This window comes from Harpegnathos saltator, unplaced genomic scaffold, assembly GCF_003227715.2.
Source record: "Harpegnathos saltator strain DR-91 unplaced genomic scaffold, Hsal_v8.6 scaffold51, whole genome shotgun sequence".
In the NCBI taxonomy this organism is placed as follows: domain Eukaryota; kingdom Metazoa; phylum Arthropoda; class Insecta; order Hymenoptera; family Formicidae; genus Harpegnathos; species Harpegnathos saltator.
The window spans coordinates 1,172,902-1,194,870 of NW_020230327.1; the positions used below are offsets into that span (position 1 = coordinate 1,172,902).

A 21,969-nucleotide genomic window follows, 5' to 3' on the forward strand; every position below is an offset into this window, starting at 1 on the left:
ATGCCACAGCCAGGCGTCGATTCAATTCCAGAACGAAAAAAGCGTCCGGTGGGCGTAGCCAGCCGTGTAATTCCTGCGAGTACATTGGCTTAAAATTCCGCATCACCCGCGAGCCCGCCGCGCGCTCAGCCAATCGGAAGTCTATGGGCGGGTCTTGATACCAGTTTCAGTTTCGTGGACAGAGGGGAGTCGTTGACTCGAGTCTCCGGGCAGATAGTGCTGTGCCGTTGGCTCGTGCCGTCGTGGTTCTGATACTAGCAGGTCCTTGCCATCAAGGAACTCTCGGAGACCCGACTGTCACGCGCACGAACCCACAGGCCGAGGAGCCGGAAGTTTCCGGTTACGTGACAACGGCCGAGAAAGTGTCGTGAACGCGTGCAGTTCAGTGATTCGACATCACAGACATGCTCTTTCCGGGCTGCGTCGAGAATTCCTTACTCCCGTGAACCGTGGGACCTTTAGTGACATCAGGTTGGGTATTGTGAAAAACTTTTGGGGAAGTTGTTATCAATGAAGGTCATCCCCAGCTCTGATCAACGATTTCTGGGAACGGACTAATTATCTTTGCCCATACCAGTGAAATTGACATCATGAATTGTTGATCGTGTACATATGATCAGCATACCGTGGTCTGATTTGCAATATCAATTGAACTCATCTAGACAGATTTTGTAAAGGTCGTGGGGACGGCGTGAAACTGTCCGACGGCTAGCGAAATATCACACAAGCCCTTCTCGATAAGCAATTTGCGTTGTAAAATTTGCAAAATATGTGAAACACAGTTGCTTGCATTCTGGGCCGTGAGATTGGTCTATAGATTTTGGAAATGTTCAACGATAAGGCGAATATGTAGACCATGATCGTAAAAAAAAAGAAACAGTCTCGGAATATGTTTGACTTGTAAGCTAATGCAAAGAGATCAACGACTGAAATGGATTGGTGTTATCATTCAGAAGATTTCAGACGGAAGATATAGATGTTAGTTCAAAGCAGCAAGGCCAAAACTTCCACAGACGCCCCAATTATCTCCATGAATAAGTAGTAGCTTATTGTCAGTGATGATCCATGGAGTGCGTTATTTAGTGATCGTGCTCCAGCAAACAAAATGGAAGATATAAACACTGTGCGTTGATCCGAGACGTCCAACGACGCCATAAACTTCTTCCAACACCTCGTCACTGTCGACAAACACCACATGATTCCAGCATATCGTCGATAAAGTGATCTCTTTCTTCCTTGGTGATCGGGTTTTGTTGATCTCACAAATTGATGCAAGAGGACTGATCGCTCTCCAACGGAGAGAAAAGTACCGGCGAGTTGGTACCGAACATGGTGTTGGAGCCCGGAGGCGGTCTGTCCTTTCCGCTGCCTCCTGGCAGCGGCTCCAGCGCCTCCGGAGGATCCCTGTTGGCCCCGACCAGATTGTTTCAAAGGACGACGCCCGTGTTTCCATTCCATCTGACAGGATGGCCGCCGCATCACCCGGTTCTGGGGCAGGTGCAAAGTCAAGTCCAGCAAAGTATGCAGGCCCAGCATCAGGCCGCTGCCGCTGCTGTTAGATTCCTCAGTCATCATCACCCGCATCACCCGCACCCGGCACTGAGCAATCATTCTCTAGTACCGGCGATCGCCGGACATCATCCCACTGCGCATCATCTGCATCATGCCGCTGATCATGGAGAGGAAGATGACGAAAAGAAGGGTAAGTAAATAATATTTGCGGACTGCACAATGTTGAAATGTGTGATTAGAGTTGTTGTATTCGCCGTAAATTAACCTTTCTTTTGAAAGTAAATGCGATTAACATTAAATCGTGACATACCTTCGTCAAAAGTGTCGATTGAAGATCTTTCTAAAATAATACAAACATGTCTGATGAAACATCTTAATTTATCAGGTATTTTTAAGAAATCTTTTAGACAGGTTCTAGACTCTGTATTTGTTTGGGCTTACCGCACTCGTACGAAACGGTGAGAAAGACACGTGTTCTTTTGCCATTTAGAAATTTTTCTGCTACGAGTTTATGATTAAGATATTGATATAAATGAATTGATATGAATGACAAATCTTCCGTCTCAATGATTAATAATACTTTAGTACACTGCTGAGATAAGGCATTTCCTGTAATTGCGCGTTGGAACTCGTTGATTGCAGCAGCCATTCCGAAATAGCTTTTGAAAAATGGTCTTCAGGGAGTGGCGTAACACGGTCAATCATAAGATCGTTCCTGACGAACCCCTGGGATCGCTTACGACGTTAGTCCCTATCCCATTTTCCCGCCCTTCCCGGCGGCTGCTCGACTGAAATCGTATTTCGTGCGCGAGAACGTCCGCGTTACCGAGGGTGGAAATCTGTTTTTTACGTGATCTCATTCACGTCCCTAACACTTGTTTATGCCTCAAAGGGAGCGCCACTTAATTCGCCTGCCTTCGGCTTCCGATTGTTTCCGCCGCTGCAAATGTATCGCGCGATACCGCAGATTTGCATAAATCGCAGGCCTCGCCCTGACGAAAGTCTAAATCTATCGCGAATAATGAAATAACGAAAGTTCAAAAATGAAATCTAACAAAACTTTTTATTGGACGTTTTTTGTATTGGACGTACGGCTGAACTTCAAGTAACATTCATAGTTTTGTAAACATCTAATTTGAAGATCTGGAATGATTTACGGATTTTTCTATCTTTACACCAGTTTAGTGTTGGGCGAATTACAGTTCTTGCTTGTTCAAGTCGCAGAAACGTCTCATCGCGTTGCCGTTTTTATTCAATAACTTTAGATTTTTTTTCCAATGGCATATCGCGTTGGATGACATTTAGCGGTTTCGTCGGCTTTGCAAAAATACCCTGCGTTTAGATTCTTTATAATTATATAATGATATCCACGCCGAGGAAGAATATTTCGCTCGTAAACACCGGTCGAGCACGCAAACGTCACTGGCTATCTCGGTACTTGTGTGAGAGCTCTTATCTAACGTTATGAAAAATAGTTTTATGGGCAAAATATTGTGAGATGTCAACATTGATCACAGTATCCGGACACTTCAAGGATTCTTCGAAAAATTCTTGAAGTAAACACAATTAAATTTTATCAGTCGTAAACACCTAAATTTCCAATTCCTGTGGTATTTGTTTCGCAACAATTCATTAAAGCATCTGGCTTCTGTTTTAAAGAATCGGCTCTAAAGGAGACAAACAAAAGGAATTTGCCGTTCGATAAGAAGCAGCAAATCGTAAATGCAATACGAGGAACTGAAATTGTCTACTGTGTTCCGCTTCAGGGCGAGTCGCATCCCTCTCAAAGGAATGCATTGTATTCTCTATATAGGCCGACAATTAATTACACCGATTCTTAATTAATCGTTCACGGTGCGTTGCGACTTTATGCCAATTAATATCATCCAACGATACGCCCCCACCATGTGATCTCTCTCACTCTCTCTTTCTTTCTCTTCCTCTCTCTCCCTCTCCTTCCCTTCCTTCTCTCTCTCTCTCTCTCTCTCTCTCTCTCTCTCTCTCTCCCCCCTCTTATTCTGCGAGACTCCCGTTTACATAATTAGCTCGGCAGCGGAATGCTCGCGGATTCGCGTGCGTATGCCTTTACACGATCGTTAAACTTTTTCAACGTTAGCACGATCGTTAAGCCAGCGCTTAGCGTCGCCGCGAAATCGCGTCCCGTCGGCGCTCGCGGCGGCTCCCAGAGGTTCACAAAGCCGCCATGCCGCGCAATCTCACAGCCGTGAATTAAGATTCAGACGGTGAGGCTGGCCTCGGCTGAATTAAAGCGTGTCGTTCCTCGCATTAATCCCGATAAGGATACTGTTATAAGAAATCAAACATATGTCGGTATCCGAATGTGAGAGTGTCCATTGTTTCTTTCACGGAAATTCTACAATGCGTGCCAGGTGTGAAGCATCCTTCCTTCTTACCTTCTTGCGAACGAGTCCAATTCTATCACAAAATTTTCGTCGTACGCCGCAACGCAGCTCGCACGAACACGTACTTTTCATACAAGTCAATCGCACGTAGATCACGTTGCATAACATGCATCTAAAATGGACAGCTGTACTTTATAGTCTACGGACTGAATGAACGAACAGCGCATAAACATTATAACCCGTGGGTTCTTGATGGCGAGCGCTCAAAGCAAAGTGAAATATTCATGAACTACAATTCGCACTCTGCAATGCCGCCGTTAACCCTAAAATGAATGGATCATTTCCATACTCACCTAAATAAATAGATACACGGGATAATTAACTTACTGGTACCCCAAGAACCCAATAAAGTTGCACAAAACATTTATGACATGCTCCAGTGTTACATAACCTCACATGAGAACGCCAGTGTTACCAGTGCCTGAAGCTGCCAACTTTAGCATAACAAAGTATATAATCCCGATATCCACTCCTTATGGTGGAATTTTAGATAATAATTGAATTGTTACTTTAAACTCCGAATTGTCCTCATTGCAGCTCTTTTTCTCTGGAAGAATCATTAAAAATAGCTTATACAGCTCAATAGAGAGTTTGTATACAATTATATGGTGTAAACTTGTAGTTCATGTAATTTGTAATCCTGATAAGACCCTTCGATAACGCAAAGACCATTGTAGAGCCGACAGACTAACCCAATTTGGCTGCTTCCGCCGAATATTGGATATACAGGGTGTCCGGGATCTTTTAGAAACGAAAAATTGTGAAGATTAATAAGATCAAACTGAGAAGAAAAGTTAAGTACCATTTTGCAAAAATTGCAATAGTTATTAAGTTGTTAATGATTGAAAATAATCGCGACTGTTTAGCGACAGGTTCAAGATTCAGGGTCCAAAGTTCAATATCACTCATATCTATCATTAGACACAATAGTCGTCATATAATTGTAGATTAGATCACACTGAACAAAAGGAAACAAAAAAGGAGGGTTAGTTCTATAATGTATGTCATCAAGACCGTGGAAGGGTGGTCTCTGTTATTCCGCATATTTACCAAATCTTTTACCATTTTGCAAATAAGTATGCAAATTTTCAAGTTATCGATTGAAAGAGCCTCTACATGCTGCGGTCATTTTCAATCATCAATAACTTCATAACTATTGCGACTTTTGCAAAATGGTACATGACTTTTCTTCTCAGTTCCATCTGATTAATCTGTACAATTTTTCATTTCCAAAAAATCCCGGACACTCTGTATATATACGTATGTGTGTGACTTTCGCAGCATATTATTTTGGTAATATCAGTAGAAGATTCGAAATAATTGTTTCCCAGTGACGAATTTCAAGGAGGATTATTCAAAGGCGGCAGACTTGCACCCTCGCTCGGCTGCAGATCGCAAGCCACCTCTTCGATTGCAACGAGCAAAAAATAACTGTGTCCACCTCCGAAAGAAACGCGACGCACTCGGAGAGGTGCAGAGAGGAGATGTACACGGAAGACCGAACGAGTCGGGTTTCTTTGGTAAGCAATCGCGTTATCGTAGCATCCTGTCATTATTTCACGATTAGACGGAACGAGCAGGCATTAAGGCGATTGACAAAAAAGGGTCTCGGCAGAAAGCGAAGGAAAAAGGGTGAAACGGAGAGAGCGAAGGGGGGCGGGGATGAGAAGGCGAGGATAAGAAGGAGTGAGAAATAGTTTAATTGGCCGCGGGACGAGGAAGTTTGAAGATAACATTTTAGCGCGGAACCGCCTGGACTCGCCGCGCGGTGTTTCTCGCGAAGATACTCCTCGCTTTCCTTTCCGCAACGATGAAGAAATAACCCGCGAGGAGTGTTGGCTCAGGCGGGTAATATAAGCCTTAGCATTAACCCTTCGTAAGCCGCCATTGACTACAATCTATAAAGCGCTGTCGCTGTGTTATTTAATGTAATAACCGATAACATAATAAAGACGAACTCTGCGACGTGATACAAGACAAAAGTGAGAAAATTCCTAGGTACGAGGCGAGTCTTCGCAAGACTCACCGCTCTTTAATACTACGACCACGGGATAAGCTGGTAAATGGTAGTAAAATTCTAGTTTTAAGTATACCGTTATGTTTATAAGCACACGCGCGCGGTGTGTGTCGACAAGCAAAATACAAAGGCGCGTTGACAAATACAAATATCATTACGAGCAGATCCCTCTGATTTTCCGTTTTTTATCCCCCATTTCGTACCGCCGAGGAAGAAAATGAATGAATGCATCTTTGTATTTACATGCTTTCTCTCTGATGAATCTGTTTTGCGCGAATGTGAGCACAATTTGAAAAAGCGAAAATCACATAGTTGACTTTACAATTGTTAACGAGACGAGCTGCGATCGCGTAGAGCAACAGCTGATTATAGAGACTGATGGAATCATTTGCGTAAATAATGACAGAACATTACGACCGTTGCGGTAATGAGATGACAGCGACGTGCAACTTTATGCGGGATGTATTAGCATATTATTATTCTAGAAATTGTAAGAGCCAAGTCGCCAAGTTTGAATGTTCAATAGCGATTTGACTCTTACTAGCTCTCTCATTTATCCCTCGCTTTTTTAAGCAAAGTATGTTTGCATAGAGAACGAAAGAAATTATTAGAAAAATTATTGGAACGATTAGACGATATTTCACACTCATAAACGGTCACATGGGATAATTGATTACCTCTCCGCTTTTGCCTGTGCTACAAAAATCCTGTAAAATTACAATGATTGTGAAACAATGATATATTTCAGTAAAATATAATTTCGCATAAAATTATCAACCCAAATTGCCAAACTCAGCATGACAAGACAAACGAGATTCTTGAGGTGAAGTATCTCTTCGGTATCCATTCTATTTTTCGAGTCTATTTTTCCAGAGTAATAAACTTGTGAATTATCGAGAGAGACATTGTCGCGCGGCGTTGCAATTGTCGTTGAGACAACGGCATGTGAGTTTGCTCGCGAATAATGAGACGTCAGATTGATTAGAACTACTACTACGCGGAATCGGATATTTATCGCCAATTTCGGGCGATGCGAATACGCCGCTATAGAAACGCCTGATTATAATAACAAAGCTAATTTAACGCGCGTGTCCTCGCATCACGTGATAATTAACTCAGCAGCTAAAAATTACGGATCAGATGCCTTCTGCGCTCGAAACTCTCTCTGTTCAGCTAAATAAATACGAACGGCGAGCGATTTGTCCAGCGCGATTGTATCAAGCGACAAATGCGCGTCATTAGCGCAGCCGCTTGTTAGTCGCGATAATGGTTCACTTCGCGCGGAATTGTATAGAAAACAACAGGTTCGGTTTCATTCGTTTGAATTATTGATAATATGATTGCTTTCACGTCGCTACATAGAATTAATTTAACATGTGGAATTATCGCCGCATCCACAACCGAGCGTATAAACTAAAAAAAAAAAGAAAAGTAAAAAGAAACAGCGGAATCTTCAGCGATGGTGACGAAATTGCAATTTAAATATACACGCGCGCGGAGGCTCATTATATTAGAAATTATTGTAACAGTAATTCCGACGGTAACGCAGCCGCGAGATATTAACAAAGATATTATCGCACAAGGGAGCGCTCGAAATCGCGGGTGCGCAAATTGCCGGTGATTCCCCGAGTCTTTGGACTTCCGAAGTTCGTGGTAACGCATAGAGCACGGCGGGAAAGCTCATGCGGTATCGTCGCGGTACGGTCGCGGAGAAAACGGACAGGCCGGCAAAACGCGCACGGCTCGGGGTAATAACTTAATTTAAACTAAACTACAGTTTAATAATTCTGCCGGCCCCGGGTCGGCCGTGGAAGATGCGCCGCGCCGGGCAACCGGCAATTTCAGAGCCGCCGTTAACTGCCGGTCGTTAGTCCCTTTTCAAAACTCCTCTCTTTCTTTCCCCTGCTCCATCCTCCCTCGTGCCCCTCCCCTCCCCTGCCCGCGCTGCCGCGCTTGCCAGCACTCTTGGCCGCGTTCTACGGCCCGAACTACCAGCGCTCGGTCACGAGCTAATTTTCGAGCGTGGCTTGCGTGCCGTGAATCTCGCCACGGGCCCCCAGAAATATTCGCGCGGTGCGGCGCGGCGCGGCGCGGCGCGACCGACAAATTGAATCGTCCTCGTCCTTCGGCCGCCGGGCATCGCGTCGAAATGCCGGAGCCATCTCGCATGGCTCCGCGATCGATTCCCGTTTGGTCCTCGCGAAAACGTACGAGAACGGACAATGGAGACGGTGTCTCTCCCAGAATTTCGTCAGCCCTTTTCCCCCCCGTTCGAGGAAACAATGAGACATCATCGGGAGATTGAGCACCCACGCATTCGAGTCCTCGCGAAATATCTTTGGCAACGTTCACGAGGGATCACGTGACCGTAAGCCCACCAATCGGTTGGACGTGTGCGAAGCGCCTCATCCGCAAGATTTCTTATCATCGGTTCTCCCAGTGATCAAAGAAAGAGAGAGAGAGAGAGAGAGAGAGAGAGAGAGAGAGAGAGAGAGGGAGGGAGGTGAGGGGGAGAAAGAGGGTGGGAGGAGAAAAAATATTAATTAAATAGTTTGAGTTATGATGGAGGGTAAGTGGAGATATGGCGGGGTAGTGTGGACGTACATAGTGGGAAGATACGGCTGACAGACTATAAATACGTCGTATTTATATGCCCCGCTAATTGTCTTTGACGATAAGAATCTTCCTTTTATTACTTTCTGAGTTCCTTCGCCAACTTCGCGACGTTGCAACCCCCTGTCGCTCCCCCCTCGCCTGTCTGGCTAATGTCTTGTAAACGCGATCTCGCCCGTCCGTAAACTGGCAAAACTCCGGTTCACATAGATGCAGTTCTTATTTCGGGTATATATGAAACGCCTTTAATCCTTTATATACGGGGTGGCCCAGGAAGAAGATAGGAGATTTCTCAGAGGTGTGCAGATTGGATGGAAACGATCCGATAATTCCGTGCAAAAATTCTTCCCACAAATTCGCGCCGTCATTTTTCAAATAACTTTTACATTGTTCAGCAGATTTGGATGTTTCAATTATCGCCGTGCTAAGCGACGAAATCGTTCGGGTGGCGCGAGCATATTTCTTGATATCACGTCGGACAGGTGTATAAATTCGAGGGATTTCCTTGAGTTCCCAAATTTTCGCAGCGGCTAGGCGGATAGTCCGTCATAAATCACGGCACTCACGAGATCCTGCATAATTATGAGGGAAGGGGAGTATATTTATCAGCCGACAGAGATTTTTCATCGCGGCGACCCGCAGCGATAAAAATGAATGAACGTCGGCGGACGCGGCGCGGCGCAGCGTAGTGCGTCAACGATATCATTGAGAATTATTTCAAACCCGCGCGTTCCGCGCCGGCCACAATGCTCTCTCCACCTCTTGGCGATCTTGTCTTTCTTTGGAATTAATCCCTCCTGATGACGCTACATGACTCTTAACGTCTTCGTCCGTGGGGCATAAACAGCCGAATGATTTGTGAAGTGAAACGCCATACTGGAGAGAAACGGAAATTAAGTAGCACGATATAACACAAATTTACTCACGCTGACTGTTTAATGTCTGAGATAATTTAGTGACACTGACGGGATATTTGATATGAATCCTCATGTCACAGAATCTTATTATACATCCGGCAAGATAAAACAGGTTGAACAAGATAAAATTTGACAGCCTCTCTTTGGGAAAGAATATCAAGAATCTGATTTATTATTTATAGGGAGTAGTATCTAATTATTATTTGACAGGATATCTTTTTTTCTAATTGATTTGATAAAATATCTCCTTTTTAATCGATTACCTGATCTCTCATTCTGATTACACACACACACACACACACACAGAGAGAGAGAGAGGGAGAAAGAGAAGCCATTTAATGTGAGTTTATTTATAAATCAGAAAGCTTACGTGAATAAATGAGGTATGTAAATTGTTGAAATAGCCAAGAATAAATTATAGAAGGAAGATTCCTTTGAGAATTTATGCCAAGGTATTTCTAGTCAAAGTATCGGTGATCCCAAAACGCAAACACAAAAGTACTGCTTATATCTACTCGAACAGCAAAAGGTGCATTTCGAAATCAGTTTTGGAAACTTTAGTTTTACTTATAAGTTTGACAAGCTTAAAACTAACTTAGTGTTCCATAATTGATCAGCTGATTCGTACGATCGACTTTACAATTGGGAGATTCTATAACCAAGATGATAAGTATTAAAAAATCTATTCCTAATTTCTCTATGTAATATTATAAAATTATAGCTAAAGCTTGTAAACAGAAATAGCATATAGCTATGAATATATCCAAACATGATCAGCTGATTAATCCAAATATCTAAACGTATCTAAATTAGTTTAACAGACTAGCCTTATAACTAACACCAAAATTTCCAAAATCGAATTCGGAGCGCAAGAAAACAACAACAATTGCAGCGGTTAACTCTTTACGGTCAAATAACCCTCAAACAATCATTGGAAGTTTACGTTTGATTTGAGTCCTTAGTGATGGACCTACTTGCTTTTGTTGCTCTATTGCTACTCTCTCTCTCTAAACAAATATTACACTTATCAATATATGTATACGGTGAATAATAGCCGACTTCAAGCGACTATCATTTTCGTATATTAACTTTTTTGGGGAATGCAAATGCATATGCAGGGTACAACCAAATGGTTGGGACCAAATGAAACAGCATATTCATCAGTGAAAAGTTTTTCTTATATATAATGAATATAAGTTTATATAGATTTCTTATATAAACGAAATTTTGTCTGTAGCTTAAGTTGATGGGGGTTTATTAAACATAAAAAATGTAACTCCCTATATCTACGCCATCAGTTGAGATGGGAAGTTAATTTTTTTATGTTTAGTAGACCTTCATCGACTTAAGCCACACATGAAATTTCGTTGCAATGTCTTCCCTTGTTCAAAGTTTATTAAATAAAAACTTTCTTTTTAACTTAAAAATCCTGCATCTTGGAAACGAAGGCTCGTAAAGGACAACTTTATGTAGAAAAACCTTTTACTTTTTACTGATAAATGCACTATTTCATTTGTTCCCAATCTTTTTGTTACATCTTGTTTTATATTACATTCAATGGAGGCCGTCGCTGAGGCCTAAAGATAGATGTACGTGTTCAGCAAAGACAGTCGCTAGGAATTGTCCGGCATTTACAAAGGTATTGATTTCTTATCTTTATTTCTTAGAGCAACTGTTTATGTTTCACACGGTCTTTCTCTCGCGTTGTTGACGTCAGATAATATTACTTCCCCTACTTTGGTGAGAGAGCTACTTTTGACTTTTGTTTTTTTTTTCATCATCTCTGAGTTGTTGCTAAACGTATTTAGCTCCACACTCAAAGGACTAATTTGAAACTGGTATTTCGTTACTCTCTAATAATACATGTCGTTACAAGTAACGACTTTCAGGACGCGTTCGATGAAATATTTCCAATTTTGGAATTTGGCAGTTTGCAAAATCGAAAATTTTCGTTCTCAATTAGGAAAACGAGCATGCAGGACGGTGTAAAAAATACCCTTTGGCGAATTCGAATTTATCGCGCGAGGCACGCCTACGTCTGCGTCGGATAATACAACCGCAGGGCTGCCGTTTGCATCCGATTAATCGACGGGCCGTGATAAATCCGCGTTTTTACGAGCGTACACTCCGCGTGAGCCTCGTGAAAATTAACATTTTCAGCAGCTCGCTACATTCTATTACTCGCTACCGTCCGCCGTCGGAATTAATGACGGCCTGTAACACGTCGTAAGTGATAATCGTAAGTCCCCGAGCCGTTCCATCGCGTGAAAAGGATCGCGATTCGGTGCTTCCGAAGCGTTGTTCTGCGGCAAGATCTACTTAGTGCGATCTCCAATTGAAATGGCGATATATTTATTTCCACCAGTCTCCAAGCATTCATCATATTGAAATAAGAATATTAATTTAATTTTTGCACATAACCGTGTAAAAATATAATCGGGTATAAAACAACAACGTGTTTTACAAATGTCATCACTACTGTATACTTTGTTAAATTTTATTATATATATTTCTATATATATATATATTATTAAATATATATTACATATTTTTTTACTTTTTATTTAATCTATATATATGTATTTAATTTTATTTTAATTTATATATATATATATATATATTTACTTTTGAGCACTTATATATTTTTTGAACATATATATATTTCTTTTAAACATATACATGTATATATTTTTTATTTTTAAGCGTTTATGTCGGCATCAGTTTTCAAAAAATACTTAATTTAAATATCGCTGAATATTAATTAAACTTTAAATTAAAATTAATTAATTAAAAAGTTTTGAGTAAAAATGTCAAAATTTAATAAAAATCCCACCAAGTTGTTGAGTAGCGTTGTAGTCATGAAAGAGTCAAATTACCCAAGACATGTACAATAACTGAACGTAAATAAAGATACGATACGCACAATGATTATTGTTTTCGGATGCCGAAAGAGGCCGACGGGTTTTATCATTCGCGACAGATAATATACGGTGCCGATCGGTCGTTTAAAACAATCGACTCGTATCCACCGGTCGAGATCTCACGCGACGACGGAGATATAATATCGCCGGGCAAATGACACGCCATGGGGTAACAACCCGTGGTTAGTAATTAGGGTGGTGAGAGGGTGGTGTAAGCCAACGCCAAGTCTGGCACGCAATTTCTCCTTTTTAAGCCAAACGCGATCGGCCGCGCGAGAATGCCCGTAATGCACACGCGGAATTATGCAATATTGACCTTCCGCGTGCTCGCGTTACGTTAATAATCAGAATAAGTTGCCGCCGAATGCGTTGCTTCTGTTAATAATTTATTTACGGATCGGGACAATTAAATGCAAACGTGTGGCGCACCGAAAGTTTCCCACCCTACATCCGCACTTTCTTCGGCCGACACATCTACGTTTTTCCTTCCGCGTGAACTTCGGATTTCCTTCTCGTCGAGAACGCCAAGCAGGATCCGCGGCAATTTCAGTTTTGAAGAACTGCCGGGGAGAGTCGCGCGGTATTTTTTCAGCCCTGTATAATTTTTTCTAATTGACACGTTAAATAAACACGACGGGTAATTAAGTTCGCGAGCGCGGGGCGCCAATAAAAAAGAAACCGTCGCGAAATAAACACATAAACTCGCAATTACCTCTCGCGCCGCAGGAACAAGTTCAGGACTCGTGGACGCGTGGGATTTAAATGCGGGTATTTATTACCGGCTGGTTAAATTCCCAGTATTTACCGGGAATTAAGAGATACGCGAGCCACACGGCCATATATTTCCCACTTGTCGCCACACGTATGCGCGCGTGTTCCAGTACCGTTAGCCATCGCAATTCCGAGTTTTTCGACATCTTGAAAAAGCGCTATCACAGGCGGAACGCTCGTGGTTTTATTATTCAATCTCACGTGTGAGATCGAGCAGCTAACTAGCCGCAAATTAATAACAACGCACCCGATAACCTTAGAGATCAAACATTTCAGGCAACTTTGCTCGAATTGTGCTCGAGTATGGTTGTGGATACTTCACTAAGTACTTTACGTAACTTCGCATAACTTCACGTTCAGAGCGCGAAGTATCTCCATCCTTCGTACGCAATATCGTCGACGCAATCTGCTCACACATTTCCGTGATAATTGCCTTTGTCTCGCAAAAATATATCGCGTTAATCGCCACAGTAGGCTGGTGTTACAATATTGACTAATGGTATTGATTGCCGACTACCTGAACAATCGAACGCTGTCCGAATCTTTCGAATACTTCCCAGATATTTAGAAATCGAATCTTGCAAATTAGAGTGAACTGAATATTGCCAAGTTAATTTTAAAGTTAAGTTAATTTTAAAGTTAAATTAAGTTAAGTTGCCATACGGTTAATATATATAACAAGTTAAACAACAACGAGGTGATGCCGAAAATAATAGAAAGTGACAAATTGTTTTGTACCCAATTAGTTTTGTACCCAGTTTTTAGTTCCAAAGATTCGCTTACATTGATTAGTATCCCGGTATTCGAATGGTATCCGTGAACTCTCTCGCTAATCAAATTTCCAGCAACCGCACGAATGCCAACGCGACTCATTAATTCACGTTACGCGCAAGGTTGAACTGATTGCGTTTGTCGAATTAACAGGGTACGGGGCCAATGGGAAAGCAATGAAATTGGATGAGAATCACGCGCTTCGGAAACAGCGCTTGTTTACCGTATTTCCTATAAGCGAGCTCGAAATTCCGTTGAGCCACCGATAACATTCGCTGGAAATCAGCCGGGCTAGCAACGTGTTAAGAAAGTCCATAAAGCCCCTAGGATTGCGGCGGCGACCCTTCCGATCGTCACTTTCCAGCCAAGTAACCAGTCAGCCAACCAGGCCCTCCTCAGCCTCTTGATGCCGGTTATACGTGGCCAAGCAGGGCGGGGGGGGAGGGAGGGGAGATCGCACGCGAAGGTATTAATATATAATTAACCGGCCTGGTTGTAGATCGTATCAGAAAACCTCCTTATCGGCCGGCCGATACGCCAGCTACCCGTATTATGCGAAGACCCTTTACGTGGCTTGTAGCTCGTTCGACGGCCTCCTCTTCCCTCCGACCACCACCTTCTCTCCTCCGTCCTTTTCTTCGTGTTTGCGCGCTCTCGCCGCGGTACGTTCCCCGATTATGTTGCGGATTCGTCGAGCGGCGGAGCACATTGTGTGTGCTGCGTATCGGTGATCCGGTTTGCGGTTTGTGGTTCTGTGAGCCATAAGCATTCAAGAACGTAAATATCTGAAGGATCTGGACGATCCGCTGACGCGGGGACGCGCGAGATGGGATCAAAGCGGGCGCGATCTGCAAGGACAGTAATCCCAGACGCTAATCCCACAGTGGTTGACGCGGCTGAAAATGGAGACGTCGACATACGTAGTCGCGGCGGGCATCATTCTCCTTAATTTACCGCTACGTTAATTATATTTGATCACGCACGTAATTAAATACGCGTTGCATAACGGTAGCGGTAGCATCGTCGCCGTCGAGCACGTTTCTATTGCTTGATCCTTTTCGGGTTCGCCCCCGGGGCACCATCTCGTCTTAATGAGGCCCTCGCTGCGGTCATCGCGTAATTAAGGAGGTCATTTGCATAAATGTGCAAAACGAACTTAATATCTCAGATTCGTTGCAGCAGTAACGCGCGGATAATCACATCGTGCTGCAATCAAGTGAGGAGTCTACGCGACTTAAGGCAAATCCAAAAGATACGACACGTTTCGTTCCATGAATGTTTGTTGAAAAATTAGAAAGCCGAGGCTATCGGATAAATTTTATCGCTTGATGTCCGCTTCGATGTAAGTTACTTACTTATCCAAGCAAGACAGAAGTAGTATCGTACGCAAGCCTCATTATCAAAATTACACAAAGGAAGGAAAGTTTCCCGAAATTTTCTGCCGTATCTGATAAAATACGCCGCCGTTTCCAGCAACGAATCTTCTCGAACTGTACTTTATTTTCCATTACGTTCTTATCTACATTGTATTTACCCTAATTCTTCTTAGTCGCGCACGCCAATTCCACGAATCCAACGGGAATTTTCACAGAATGCGAATAACTTACCGGGGACTTACTTGGCGAAACTTTCCGCGTCCTGAGACCGTCGAATCCCGAGGCCGTCTGCCAGCGCGAAACTGTGCACTTGTACACCGAGGAACGAGTTTCTTAGTTCGACAAACGCGCGGTCATATCGACTGGCCGAGATATAATTTCACCTAATTAATTCGGCTCTCGCACCGGTCACGTGGCGCAATCACCGGGCGAACCCGGCGAACCTTCGGCGGATATAAACGAGCTTTGATATCTTAACTCTCTCCGAGCATTAATATACGCGTAATTGCAACGTCCGTTAATGAACCGAACGCTCTGTGTGTGTGTTAATCATCAATCGCCTTCCAGGCGAATTCGAGCGACTCGTTACGGCGAACGCAGCGCACTCAGCATTAGTAGTATCAATATTACGTCAAGTACGAGTACTCACTGTTCGTTATCCAGGTGCTCGGATATGACAGTGTTAAACGCCAATTGCCGTATTTGGTGTGTACAGCACCAAGTATTGAGCACTGGATTTGACGTATCTGTTGGGTTGGGCAAAAAGCCTCTTAGAATCCCCAACTTGGAATTTCCAGCAGAAATAAACGGCAAGTTCCGAAGGAACTTTCCGTGATTCATCCAATAGTAGAAAAACGAAAAAAAAAAGAAAACAAAAAGATAAAAAAAAGAAAACAAAAGCCAGCTCATGCTGTCAGCGCTCTCTGCTCAGCGCTAACCCCTTAGGAAAGTGATTCCAGACCAGAGCAGTGTGCAACCTTTGAGAGCGATGACTCTGTCTTTCGGAAGGTGCTTTTCCGTGTATTTCGTATATTCGGTGGATCTTCATTTCGCGCCTCACGAGCCAGATATGATCTCAGTAGTCGCTCTTGGAGCAAGTCAAAACCTTCTTCCCCTATCGCCGTCTCGGCGGGTGGGGGGAGGGTGCTCAGAGGGGAATGTAACCGGGCGTCAGGAGGATTGATGGCGTCTAGATGCAAATGCAGTCAGTCTGGCACGCAAGCAACGTATCCACCTACCGACGCCTTATGCCAGTTAACGCCTTACAGCTTAATAATCTTGTTCTCTCTCCTCCTCTCTTTCTCTCTCATTCCGCTGATCGTGTCCTTTATCACACTCTCTCGCGCACCGAACTAAATTACTTTATTAACCCCCTTTTCCCAGGGTCGTTCCTTCAACCCTCCCGGCTGCGGAAGACTGTGAAACGTCCGATCGGTCCTAACGCGATCTAATCGATCTTGAATCGAATTCATACTCTTATCGAGCGTGCCTCAAGGGACCTCGCAGGTACATTCGGTACAAACGACTCATCACAATAATCTGTAAACAAATAAAAATTGAAGTATTCGTTTTCAGGAGGAACGAACGAGTCGAAATCGTTTTGTCACATCGGACACGTGTGTGTATGCGTGTGACAGTTGATGTTGGAGAATAAAATATGAGCGTAAAGTTCGACTGGCCCAAAATGAGCTCTCCTGGGCGACGTCGGTAAGCTCCTGCTCGTCTAGAAACTGGTATCGCTTGCCGCCGTAGGAGGCGGCGGTCTCCAGGGTGCCAGGATGTCGTTCCTAACGCTAATGACGTCGTTGACTCTCACTTAACAAGAGACTACCCTCTAAATGGGGGCTTGCGTCCTGGAAGCGGTCCGGCGACGCTCACCAAGCCGGTGATTACGAAACTCGAATTCACTTCTGAATTGCATCCGTCGTATAAATGCCGTGTACGAAAGTCACTTTATAACGCACACCTTGCGCAATTGCGATGCGTGGCGAAAGAGTCGGCCGTGGTCGGCGCTCTCTTTCGCCGAAAATGTCTTCGATTCACGTCAACCGCGAAGCGTATCAAGATTAATTGAAATATGCAAAGAGACGACCAATGGATAGACGCCGATCGTCCACGGCGCCTACGTATTTAGAAAGTCGCCTTTATCCGCGATCGTCTGGACAACATTCTATTTGGGGAGTCAGAAGTGCGCAATTCACTCGCACTGTGCTGCGCCGAAAAGCGGTGTGTTAACTGTCGCATGTCTTTGACCTTGCAGCGCCATGCGATGGCTTACTCTACGCACGCGAATCGCCGGCTGTTCGCGCCGCGACAAGGCCACAATGGCACATAATACGCGAAAGTGTTCGCCGGGACGACCCGGGTGTAATTTCAATTTAATTGCACGTTATTTCGGGCGTGCATACGCATACGCGTGTAAGGTAAGAAAAGGCGAGGCCTTATTAAACGCCTTAGGGCTGCACGCCATCCCGCACTTTGCTTCCACGCTGACGAGTTGCTCGTCTCGCCTCGCTTGGTCTGCGAGTTCCTGCGAGGTCGAGAAGGATCGAGGAAGAACCAAGGGAGACCAAGGAAGACCACGAAGGATCGGTCGCCGCGGCCTGCGCGCTTGGGAGAATCATACCGGAGATGTCGGTCTTCCTGAAGCGATGCGTTTATATTCTCGAAGGACCTCATTCATTTCTCAGAAACTGCCGCTCCGTATATTTAGATTGCCTTCGATTGCTGATCTCGGCTTTCGATTCACCGATATTGTTTCAGTGATACGAATTTTACGAAATGCTGTGTATGTAAGCAAGCAATTGCAACACAACACGGTGGTAAACAGACCGGGATATTTTAATGAAAATCCTGATGATATGAGAAAGATATATGCGTATGTAAGAATTTTTGTCAATGCACTTATTACTTTTTTATTTATTTATTTAATTGTCGTCAGGCTATCATATCACGGATAAGCTTTCAACTTGCTCAACCCTCTTGAAGTGCGATTGTTCTCTCTCCCGCTTCCCTTATCGATTTATCTCTTGACTTTCGAGCCAATCCTTGTTCGAATTGTCGGGTAGTAGCTAGGATTTGCTGTCGCATGCGGAGAATTCGGCTGACGACTCGTGCCGTGCGTAATATCCGGTCGACTGTTATCTTCAAATCGCGAAATTCATGGTATAGACGAAACCGAGATTATTTCGCGAAAGCCGATCGATACTCGGGCTATCGCTGCGGTAGAAAACGCCTCTGTCAGAGTATAAATAAATACTAACGTAACGCTGAAATATTTTGGGAAAATAATTTTGAGTACAAAATATCACCTTATTATCATATATTTATATGATATGCTGTTTCCAAACGATACACGACTGTGTCTTTCACGTTGTTAAATGAACGACATCGAGCACAAATTCTAACCAGATTAATATATACCTGCCCCTGAAATGTTTTCATTCCTATCCGAGTCCTCAACATGGGGTCATCCTTTCACCATGAAGAGACGTATGAAGTCTAGTATCACGCCACGTAGCTCTATTTCGTTACTTCTAGATCTAGGCTAGAAGTCAATTCCCTTCGCACAGATCCGATGAAGGATCAGCCCAATGGCACATACACACACATTCCTTTTCTCTTCCGTGAGGTTGCCTCGCTCGTTTTCCCGGCGAGTAAGACGTCTGCATAAAGGAGAATTGCCACGAATGGTCGCGTGCGTCGTTAGAGGCCAGTAACGTATCATCATGCGATTATACCACGCTAAAAACGTGCCACGTCGATGCGTATTAAACACATACAGCTGCGAGCGATCGCGCACATCGGCGTGCGATCGTTCATAAAAACATCCCCGTTCAAAGGTAATTGATTGCGCCTTAGACAGTGTCGAATTTCGCGCGGGATCGTCGTCAGTCAGTCTAGATGATTTTTTTCTTTTCCTTTGTCTTTGCTCCTTGTCTTTGATCGTGTTGGTGATCGCGCGAGAAGGAAATTTGTCAATCCTAGCCCAAAAGCTGGTGGAAATTAATCTACCCCGATAACAGGTCCCGATAACAGGTCTGCTCCGAATCGGTTTTGGAAACTTTGGTTTTAATTATAAGGTTGGCAGGCCTTAAACTAACTTAGATACGTTCCGTAATTGATCAGCTGATGACGCTTGGACGTTCATATATACTATTTATAATGTATTATTTTTGCTTACAACCGTGGCTTTAGTTATTAATTTTGTAATATTAGATAGAGGAACGAGTAGATTTTTTATTACTTATCATCTTGATAATTGACCCAGCTGATCAATTATGGAACGTACCTAGGTTAGTTTTTAAGGTCTACCAACGTTATGTCTACCTAAAACTAAAATTTCCGAAATCGATTTCAGAATTGATTTAATTGCCGCTGGCTCTGCATGAAAAGAAATATCTTTTTGGGACATTGAATTTAAAGAGAATTAATAAATTTGATAATTAGTATTTTTGAAGCCATCGAAAGTCATATTAATAGAAAGTTTGATCAATATCCGAGTATTTAAATATCGTTTAGATATTCGAAACTTTCAGGTATTATTCAAGTATTGATTATTTGATAAATTATCCGGACATTCGCACGAGAGTGATTGGTGTTCTTCGGAGGAAAAAGTATCCAAAAATATTTTCCAAAAATTATCCAAAATCCAGAAATTATTATCTTCCTCGAACTGTTGGGGAGAAAATCTTCTGAAAGAAGAATTCCATGGTGCATATTTCAATTTGAAGTATCAGCTTAATTACACACGGTATAAATCGCTGGCGTGGTAAGTCGTTAAACGCCTTATTAGTTCCTCAGCCGGGTATTAAAAACGCATTTTAAAAAGTATCAAGATCGTGACACTGAAAGTAAAAGAACGGATAGACCGCGGCGCAATCAGAGTGGAACGCCTGAGAAAACGGCCGCTAATTGGATCATTATCATTGAAATCGCAGACAAGAGTCATGTTTAAGGAAATGTGTGTCATTTACGAAATAGCGCTCAGAAGCTGAACGCTGTCGTTAGAGAATTTATTGCGATCGATAATGAAAGACTGTCGTGCGGAACGTACGCGTGTCGAGCGCAAAAATCCTCGACATCTCAAATCAATTGATATGAGGGATGAAATTACTATTGTTTTTTATAAAATTATTTTCTTTTTAATCTACATATTTGAATTTGAGATTATCAGAACGAAAGAATACAAATCCATCAGTTGCCCGTACATAAAAGAAAAGCACGCAAAAAGGGTTCGTTGTCAATTCCTACAAGTAAAGACTTGTCTTTATAATTCATATGAAATACACACATGCAATATGTGTTTCACACAAAACCTTTTTTCGTAACCTCTCGTTATTGTTTAATGTGACCTTCGTTATTCGGTTTTTCATCGCATGGCGAGTGTAGTAAACTGACCTCGCGCGGCTCGAATCGAATGAGTAACCGACGAGGTTTCTTTTGCTCATAATATTCGCGCGATTCGGTTGAGATGTATTTACATGGTTGCACATACACACTCTCGAAGCCGACCGCAGTCTCGACCAGCTAGACGCGGGGGTTATTATCAGGCGCACCTATCAAACTTGATAGATGATAGTGAGCGGCGCGCTAAATAATTTATGAGGGAACGAGTTAAACAATTTTCACGTCCGGTTTGATCGCGGATCCGTCGTCTTAATCTATTTTCGTTGCATTCGCCTCGCAGCGGAATTGCGTTTCCTCCTAACGAGGGAAGCGGCTGTCTCCCGGCGTAACGCACTCGGTGCATAATGAACCTGACATGATTATAATGAGTCGACTAATTTCGTGATATGACCGCGACACGCTTCAACTCCGCAACGGACCCTCTCTGCGATCGGGTTACGTTTTTTCTCGTTTTTATCAATTTTTTTTTTTTTTTCGACAAGCAACACGATACGGAAGAAATCTTCGTAATTAAAAATGTTACTTTATGGTTTTATTGGCAATCAAAAAGCTCTGACTTCTGTCTTTCTCTCTTCCCCCCCCCCTCCCCGCTCTCTATCTCTCTCACTCTCAAATATTTCTGTAAATAAATCATAAAAATATTACAAGTTAATAAGTTAATAAATTGATGTAAATTTGGTTAGGTATAAATAGTGAAATCAAATTGCAAATTGCATGATTTTCCCAACGGCTTATTTCATAATTCGGTATAATTAGCTTCAATCTTGCAGTATCAATATTCGGCGCGTAAATACTTTAATTGCAAAAATCGTCTGCTGTACTTTCGTTGTATATGCTCGAAATTATTAATTACCGTCGCTTATTCGATTATGAAATTTGGCGTAAGTGAGTGCGGCGAATCGGCCGGCATTGACACGATAAAGGTATTATCGCTCGCGACAATCCTTCAACCTGCCACTATGGCAAGAGAGCGCTTATTACGGATTATAGATTATCAATAATGAGTGAGACGCGGAGCGAACGAGACGGCCCGCGGATAAATAGCATCTAATTACGCTGATTAATACCCAACCCCGCGATTTTTCATTGCCCTTGGCCATTTCAACGACGATCTCGAGCCGATCCGCAAACAGTGTCTACCTGCCATCGGTAAATCTTAATTGGCTGGCTCTTTGAAAGCTGATCAAAATAATCTACATCGCAAAACCGCGATGTGAATAACTTTCCTGCTTCTTAATT

The 21,969-nt window shown here is 43.1% G+C and overlaps 1 protein-coding gene across 1 annotated transcript in view; it reads left to right on the forward strand.

Annotated features, from left to right (window-relative positions):
• The first annotated feature begins 225 nt into the window (after positions 1-225).
• Positions 226-21,969, forward strand: part of LOC105182164 (homeobox protein unc-4) — a 34,337-nt gene continuing 12,593 nt past the window's right edge. The window contains exon 1 of the mRNA XM_011139387.2: positions 226-1,702. Within this exon, the coding sequence (XP_011137689.1) occupies positions 1,330-1,702 (373 nt within the window). The 5' untranslated portion in view covers positions 226-1,329. The remainder of the gene's footprint in view (positions 1,703-21,969) is intronic.